Source organism: Carlito syrichta, unplaced genomic scaffold, assembly GCF_000164805.1.
Source record: "Carlito syrichta isolate Samal-C Ts95f unplaced genomic scaffold, Tarsius_syrichta-2.0.1 Scaffold120501, whole genome shotgun sequence".
NCBI classification, from domain to species: Eukaryota; Metazoa; Chordata; class Mammalia; order Primates; family Tarsiidae; genus Carlito; species Carlito syrichta.
This window is the reverse complement of record NW_007064597.1, coordinates 6,150-14,152: the sequence shown is the minus strand read 5'-3', so window position 1 is coordinate 14,152 and position 8,003 is coordinate 6,150. Positions and strand designations below refer to the sequence as shown.

Below are 8,003 nucleotides of genomic sequence, written 5' to 3'. Positions count from 1 at the left end.
TGTGGCTTGCCACCGGCGGGGTCCCAGCACTCTGGCCTCGGGGGTGCAGGTAGCTCAGACGGCTAGGACCGAGGCTGGAGCCATCAGGACTGCCCTGGGTCTAGCTTCAGGGTCCACACACTGGCTTAGACACCGAACCACTGGAGGAGAGTCACCCCACAAGATGGGAGGGGCCCGGCCCTGATGTGGGGCTCGAGGCTGGCTGGCACAAGACTGGGGAAGCGGACACCAGCTCCATGACCTGCAGAGGTGGGATGCTGGAGCCCTCTGTGGGCTGAGTCAGCGCTCAGGCCGGCCTCCTCAGTCCGTAGGCCCAATGGTGAGCTCAAGCCTCAGGACAGACAGCCATGGAGAGAGCGCTACAAAAGGGTTTATTCCTTCCAGCCACGCAGCCACACCACAGGCTGGTTTACATTCCAGGCTGGGGGAGCAGGAGGGTCCACCCACGCCCCCAGGAGAGATGTCCCTGAGTTGGTGCCCCATGGCCCCCCTCTGCCTTCCTCCTCAAGGGCTGGGCTCAGAGGCTAGGACTTGCCCTGGAGTCCCGCCAGCTCTGAGGTCTCCTTCACCTTGACGAAAGTGCCACTGCTCTGGGGCCAGAGGCCATGCCCAGGTTGGGCAGAGATCTATCCAGAAAGAATGGAGCCTCCACCAGGGCTGGCCGAGGTGGCACCCGAGGGCAGAGGAGCAGGCTGGGGCAGGGGAGATGGAGCCTCGGGCGCAAGCCCCAGCCAAGCTCACAAGGTGACCAGAACCCCCTTGGGAGGCCCAAGGTGGAGACCCACGGCCACCCCTGGGGCCCAAGGGTCTTCACAGAGCTGTTTCCTTAGAGACTCTGGTCCCCAGCTGCCTGGGAGGCTTGAAGCTGAGCACCTCTTTGTAAGTGACACCTGGGGAGGGCGAGAGCAACAGAGGGAGGGCGTCACAGACTCACGTGGCAGCGCCTCGCGGGCCCTTCCTCTAACCCTAAACGGGCCAGTATCCTTAAGGAAGGCTTGTGCTTTACATCTGGACATTCCCAGGGAAACGAGAGGTGACGAGAGTTTGCACTCCCGACCAGCGTTCTGGCCCCGTATCGTAAAACCAGAAGCTCCCAGCCACTGTTTGTGTGGGTGGGGACCACAGGGAGGTTCCTGTGGCCAGTGGTTTTCAAGCTATCTCTTTGAGCATCAGAAGTCTTTCATCAAACAAGCAAACTTCTGAGCACACAAGGCAGTACAGATCAGGGCAGAGCCCCTGCTGGAGGCACCCAGGAACCCTGTAGCCCTCAGGAACACTGATAATCCCTGGGTCTGAGGCAGAGCCAGGATGTAGCCTGGGACACAGTGGCACGCCCAGCACCAGCCTGCTGCCCTCAGACATCTCTGCCCCCAGACTGGTCATGTAGACACCAGCCCAGCCTTTATGACCTGCTGTGCTGGGCCAGAGGCAAGGCGTCTCAGGGCTTCAGCGGGGTGCAGGGTGTGGGGTGTGGGAGCTTCCCCGTGCCTAGTCCTCAGGAAGAGGGAGAGTGCTGTGTAAGGCCACCAGCACAAAGCCCGGAGTGCAGAGCACTGCTGGGGGCAGGGCCCTGGACTGCTCGGTGGGGCTGCAAGGGCTGCGCGAGAGTGGCAGGGGGGATGGCATTCCGGAGTGCAGGGAGGCAGATGGTTGTCCAAATGAGGGGCCACTAAGATAGGGCAAGAGAGGCAAGGACTCACTCAGGAGAGGTGGGCAGAGAGCCCAGGGGACAAGTGGATGTGGAGTGTGGCCGGGTCTCTGGCTTGACATGGGGGAGGCCATGGGGGCGGGGCAGGAGAGGCATCGTGGGCACGGCGGCCCACACAGAGGCGCCCTCACCGTTCCCAAGCATGTTCTGCGCCAACCTGCAAGCCGAGCCCTGCCTGAAACCCCCTCCCTCTCCCTCCAGTGCCAGCCAGAGGCCACCAGCGCCAGGCCGTGTGGGCCTCCTCTGCCTCCGGCCTCCTGTCCTGCTCCTTCCCGACCCGCATCCCCAGAACAGAGGCTGACTCTGACCCTGGCTCTCTGCATGGGCCCGGCCCAGAGCCCCCACTCACGCTTCCACTCGTCCAGCGTGCGGTCCACATCGTCAAAGGAGTCGTCGTACTTCTGGGCCTTGGGCTCGTCCTCCGGGTCACGCAGGGACTCGAAGTAGGGGTGGGCCAGAGCCTCGGCCGCTGTCACCCGCTGTTCCGCGTCCAGCACCAGCATCTTCTCCAGCAGGCTCACAGCTGGGAGACGGGGAGGTCAGGCCGGCCAGGGAGGCCCAAGCGCCCCGCCCCGGCCCCTCCTGCGGCCCTACCCAGGGGGCTGGCGCTGGCCAGGACGGAGGCAAAGTCCTTCTTCTCCAGCTCAGGGAGGCCCTTCATGTAGCTCTTAGCCTGCGCGGGAGGAGGGCGTGAGGGCCCCGCAGGCCAGGTCCCCCAGCCCGCCTGGCCCCCACTGACGTCGGCACTCTGCAGCCGCTGCACGAACTCGTCCGGTGGCGTCCCCGTCACCTTCATGATCTCCTTCAGCTGGTCCAGGTCTGCACCGAGGTCAGGAGCACAGCCCAGGGCCAGAGAGCAGGGCACCCACAGCCTGGGCAGGAGCCCAGACCCCCTCCCTGCCCCCGGGCTGCCCCCAGCTGGAGGATACGGTCATTGCCCTTGAACAGCGTCTTGCCCGTGATCATCTCGGCCATGATGCAGCCCACCGACCAGACGTCCACTGAGACAGAAGCCCCGCTCAGCGCTCCGTGGGCAGGGGGAGGGGACACAGACCTGGCCTGTCTGGGTCCGGCCTGCCTACACCCCACCCGCTCCCTCCTGGCTCAGCAGCCTCCCTGGGGGACTGCACGGGGGCTCCCCATCAGGAGCGAGAAGCAGGTGGTATAAGCCAGAGCCCCCGAGTCCCCGGCAGCCTCTCACCCGTCTGCGTGTAACGCATCCAATTCAAGATGACCTCAGGCGCCCGGTACCACCGGGTCACCACATACCCGGTCATCTCACTGTCTGCCTGCCTGGCCAGGCCAAAGTCCAGGATCTGTGAGAAGAAACAGGGAGGTGGGCCAAGGGGACACCAAGGAGCAGACAGGCCGGTGGCGGTCCAGGAGGCTTCAAGAGGCCTGGGCTTGAAGCCCCACGCTGGGGCCTCCAGCCAGCCTTCTGGGGCTTAAGCTGCCCCGGGTTCCTCCCTGTGGCCAGTGCGCCCGGAGCAGGCGCCCAGGGTCTCCTCCCACTCCCCTCTGGGAAGGCCACCTCAGCTTGGCCCCGGGTCAGCTGGGGACCAGGATGCCCCCTTCACCAAAGCAGGTGTGGAGTGTGCTGGAGGCACCCACCACTGCCTGCCTAGAGGCTTTGGGCACGCCAGAGGTACCCTCTGACCCACCCGCCCTCAGGCTGCCAGGCAAGCGGCACACCTTCAGCTCACAGTCCTCGTTCACCGCCAGGTTGCTGGGTTTCAGGTCCTGGGGACAGAGGAGAGGCAGCCACTGTGCGCCGCCCTGCAGGGCACGGACGCGGCCAAGAGCCCAGGCAGCACCTATACAGAGGGCAGCAGGCTGGCCCAGCCCCGGCCCCCGGGAAAGTGTGGAGGTGCCAGGCCCTCGGGGCTGGCTTCCCGTGGGGCAGACCCCCCTATAGCCCTCACTGTGGCAGACGGAGCCCCACCCACGCCCACATGGCCGGGGACTCACCCGGTGGATGATGCCAGCAGCGTGGATGTACTGTGGGCAGAGGACACGGCAAGCGTCAGCCTGGGGCCTCGCCCCACAAGCCCTGCCCACCCACCTCCCCCAGCTGACCCACCTTCAGCCCCCTCAGCATCTGATACACGAGGAACTGGACGCGGTCCTCGCTCAGCGTCTCGTGCTTCATAAGCTTGCTCAGGTCCGTGCCCATGAACGGCATCACCAGGTAACTGGGGGCGGCCAGGCACGGTCAGCGGCGCCGGGCTGGCTCCTGGACCCAGGAGTCCCACCCCGCTGGCGCCCCTCAGAAGCCTGCCCTGCGGCCCCATCCCCACCGGCCTCGCGGGCCCGCCACCCTCCGTGCTGGGCCGGGCCCATCCTGCCCGCTGTCACGCTCGGCGGTGCCCGCTCTGGAGTTTCTGAGTTCTCTAGAAGCCCCCGCATGCGCCAGACCGGGGGCCGAGGCTGCCTCTTGACAGGCAAGGGAGAGGGCGGTGGGGTTTCCACTTCAGAACTGAGCACCAGAGAGAGGAGGGGGCGCCTGGGGGGAGGGCAGAGCGGGAGAGGCAGAGGGGAGGGGCATTGGACGAGGTGGCTCCAAGGCCCGCGTGGCCCTCGGCCTCCACACGTCAGGCGGTAGGCGCCCGCCCCCCACCCCAGCAGACCTGGGCCTGGTCCTTCGACCTGGCCGGCAGGGTGTGAGTCCCCAGGCGGCTGGCCTCCCTGCAGCTTCTTCCCCACCCGCTGGCAAAGGTCGGCAGCTCCAGTTACCCACCACACACCGGGAGCCAGGGCTCCGAGCACGGGACCTGCCTGTTCACAAATGCTCAGGGCCAAGGTTCGCACCTCCAGGGCTGGAGAGGGCCCAGGTGCCAGGCTTGGAGGGAGGGGGCCGCCCCACTCTGCCCGGCTGTGCCAGTGCCCAGGAGGCTTTACAGGGGAGAGGGTGTGCGGTGGTCTGTGGCGTGGGTGGCCAGGCCAGGAAGAGGCCCCTGGCCGGCCAGCCCAGGCCGGCACTCACAAATCCGTGAAGTCGTCCAGGGTCTCGTCAGGAGTGAACACATCCAGCAGCCCGATCACCTGGGGGCAGGCAGGTGGGGCTGAGGGCCCAGCAGAGCACACAGGGGCCCAGGCAACCCCAGGGTGGCACGGCCCTCTGGGCAGGAAGCGCCCCCCCCCCGCAGCTGTCCTTGTCATGCCCCACCGTCCACAGGGCCTGGCTCTGCCCACTGGTGTGGCTGGGTCCTGGCACACATGCCCACAGACACAGGCTATTTTCGGCTGGTGACAGCCGGGGCCTTCTGGGGGAGGGGATGCCCAGGTCAGGGCAGGCGCTGAGCCATCCGAAGGGCTTGGGCCCCTTCCTCCCCTCTTCTCCTCCCTAACCAAGCAGATGCAGGACCAGGCTGGGGACCGCACCATGGAGAGAGGCCATGCCTCTGCAGGCGAGGCCCACACGGGCAGCCCTGTGACCAGCCAAACCTGGTCCCCAGAGAGCCCTTAGGAGGGAGAGATGGACAGCAGACAGGTCATGTGGCAGCCGCTTCCCCAGCTCTCCGGGTGGATGTGATGGCTGCGGGACACCTGGCAAAGGCCAAGTGCAAGGTGGCCAAGGCAGGAAGGAGAACATTTGAGGAGTCCAAGGAACACAGGGAGGGAGGCCAGGTGGCTAAAGCCCAGGCCGGCGGTAGGGGGCCAAGGAGAGGCGGAAGGAGCCAGCTGGGCCTCACACACTGGGGGAGGTTTGGCTTTGAGCCTAAGAGCCGGGGTTTGTTTATTTTGTATTTTTGTAGTTGGAGTCTCACTCTGTCGCCCAGGCTGGAGTGCATGGCACACTCACAGCCACCGCAGCCTCCACCTGCTGGGCTCAGGCGATCCTTCCACCTCAGCTTTCCAAGCAGCTGGGACTGCAGGTGTGTGCCACCACACCTGGCTAATTTTTTGTAGTGGCAAGGTCTCGCTAAGTTGCCCAGACTGGTCTCAAACCCCTAGGCTCAGGCAGTCCTCTCGCCTCCACCTTGAGGTGCTGGGATGCCAGGTGTGAGCCACACGCCCGGCTGAGGATGAGCTTAAACAGGGTGTGAAGCTAGATGCATCCTCCTGGCTGTAGTGTCAGGACAGGCCAGGGTGGGCAAGGTTGCACAGGAGGTAGAAGAACAGTCGGGTGAGTGTTGTAGCCACCAGGGCCAGAGCTGTGGGCAGGAGTGCAGAGAGAGGAGGAGTAAGGAAGAAGGGGACATCCAGAGAGGGGCGGGGGCCGCAGACAGCCCTGAGAGCCAGGTGCCTCAAGTGCCCTAGGGGAGTGCTCCAGCAGGAGAGGACAGAGAACGGAGTCCTGGGGTCTGAGGGGGTGACAGCTGAGTGGACTTCGCCTCTGTGCTATGGGACTGGGATTTAGGACAGGCGAGGGGCCCTGGGGGTGGCAGGCCTGGGGCCTGTGGTAGCTCCTCCTTCTCCCTCCCAGCAAGGCCTTGGGCCTCAAAAAGCCTCAGTCTTAGTCAGGCATGGTGGCCCGAGCCTGTCATCCCAGCACTTTGGGAAGCCGAGGCGAGCAGACTGCCTGAGCTCAGGGGTTCAAGACCAGCCTGGGTAACTTGGTGAGATCTTGGCTCTGCAATAAATCAAAAAATTCAGCCAGGTGTGGTAGCATGTGCCTGTAGTTCTAGCTACTTGGAAGGCTGAGGCGGAAGGATCGCTGGAGCCCAGCAGGTTGAGGTTGCGGCGCCTGTGAGCATGCCTCCGCACTCCAGCCTGGGTGACAGTGAGACTCTGACTCAAAAAAAAAAGTCTGTCTCCTTGTGGGGAGATGGGGTTTCTGTGGGCAGAACTTCCAGTTGCAGAAAGGCCTGGAGCCCCTGGGACGGTGGGACCGCCAGTGTGGTGAGGGGAGCCCAGCACAGACTCGGCAGAGGCAGGAGGTGACTAAAGGGAAGCCCCAGAGCCCGTGGCTGGACGGAGGCCACAGACAGGCCCACTGTGCTGGGGGCAGGTGTGGGGAGCCCTGGGAGAGAAACTGGATGAAATCAAGGGTGGAGGCAGCTGCAGTCACGGGTGCAAAGCTGGGGTGTGAGTGGGGTGGGGCTGGGGTCCGCCACAGTGGACTTAGGGTTAGGAAGAGGATGAGCCAGGGCCAGGGAGGACTGAGGACCCACCACATGGCTGAGTGGCAGTGGCCGGGAAGCAAGGGGCCAGGTTGCCGGTGGACAGAAAAACTCACTCCCCAAGAGGACTGGTGGCGCTGAGGTCTGGACCACCGGCCCTCAGACCGGCCAGATCGGGGCAGGCAGGAGTGGCGTGGGTGGGCGTGGGCAGGAGGAGTCGTGTTGGGAAACCAGAGCTGCCCTGGCAGCAAGAAGGCCTGAGCCGCCAGCACCGGCAGGGGAGAGGCCTGAGGCAGCCGCCTGTGCAGCACACGCGGGACTGGAAACGAGAGAGGCCCTTCCCGGGAAGGATCCAGATGCGCTCCCCACAAATGGAAGAGTGCCTGTGATGGCCATGGTGCCTCCCTCAACCCTTCCCGAGAGCCCCCTGAGGGGCGGGCGGGGCCCAGTGCCCACCCCTGCCTTGGCCTACATTCCGAGGACTGCCCTACCAGGGCTGGCACACTCAGGAGGCGGACCCCAGCAGAGAGGATTCGGGACTGGTGCGGGCAGGAGGGGCTGGAGGAGGGGCTGAGTGGCAAGGGGAGGCGCCCCTCCGGAGAACCCATCACCCCTGGAGCGCCCCTCCCCCGCAGAGCTCCCGGTTGGAGGCAGGGCTTGGAGTGAGGCCTGGAGGATCCTCTGCGCCGGGCCAAGTCACACCCGCTGACCAGTGCCTGGGCTGGGGAGCCAGATGTGTCCCAGACAGGTCAGGGGACTGAGTCCTTCCCAGAGAATGGCACAGAGCAGGACTGGGCCTTGGGGGGTGTTTCCCAGACAAGAGCTGGGTTCTGCCCTCCGTCTCTCCTCACGGGACACTGCCCTGGCCCCGGCCACCCCTCCGCGGTGGGCTGCTTGGGGGCTGGGTAGAGAGGCGGCCCCCAGGCAAGGCAGTGGGGTAGAGTAGGGCTTGCTGGGGCGGGGGTAGCAGAAGCGACGGCACCTCCCGGAGCTCGGTTAGGGCTAGCGTTGGGGTTGGATTGAGGTTAGAACTGGGGTGGGAAATACGGCTGGGCTTCGGATTGGGCTCAGAGCCAGTGCCGGAGTTGGGGTCAGGGCTGGGCGGGCCGGCGGGCTGGCGGCGGCGGGCCAGCCACTCACGTTCTCGTGGCGCATGTGTTTGAGGAGGCGCAGCTCGCGGTAGGCGCGCTTGGCGAACAGCTCCGACTGGAAGGGCCGGTACAGCTTCTTGA

The 8,003-nt window shown here is 65.4% G+C and overlaps 1 protein-coding gene across 1 annotated transcript in view; it reads right to left on the bottom strand.

Moving 5' to 3' along the window:
- Nucleotides 1-352: 352 nt before the first annotated feature.
- MAPK12 (mitogen-activated protein kinase 12) overlaps nucleotides 353-8,003 on the bottom strand; it is a 10,949-nt gene continuing 3,298 nt past the window's right edge. The window contains exons 2-12 of the mRNA XM_021707572.1: nucleotides 7,912-8,002; nucleotides 4,692-4,750; nucleotides 3,789-3,900; nucleotides 3,677-3,706; nucleotides 3,401-3,448; nucleotides 2,910-3,024; nucleotides 2,638-2,709; nucleotides 2,448-2,527; nucleotides 2,303-2,381; nucleotides 2,058-2,231; nucleotides 353-890 (exon numbers count right to left, since the gene is read on the bottom strand). Coding sequence (XP_021563247.1) covers nucleotides 811-890; nucleotides 2,058-2,231; nucleotides 2,303-2,381; nucleotides 2,448-2,527; nucleotides 2,638-2,709; nucleotides 2,910-3,024; nucleotides 3,401-3,448; nucleotides 3,677-3,706; nucleotides 3,789-3,900; nucleotides 4,692-4,750; nucleotides 7,912-8,002 — 940 coding nt within the window. The 3' untranslated portion in view covers nucleotides 353-810. The remainder of the gene's footprint in view (nucleotides 891-2,057; nucleotides 2,232-2,302; nucleotides 2,382-2,447; nucleotides 2,528-2,637; nucleotides 2,710-2,909; nucleotides 3,025-3,400; nucleotides 3,449-3,676; nucleotides 3,707-3,788; nucleotides 3,901-4,691; nucleotides 4,751-7,911; nucleotide 8,003) is intronic.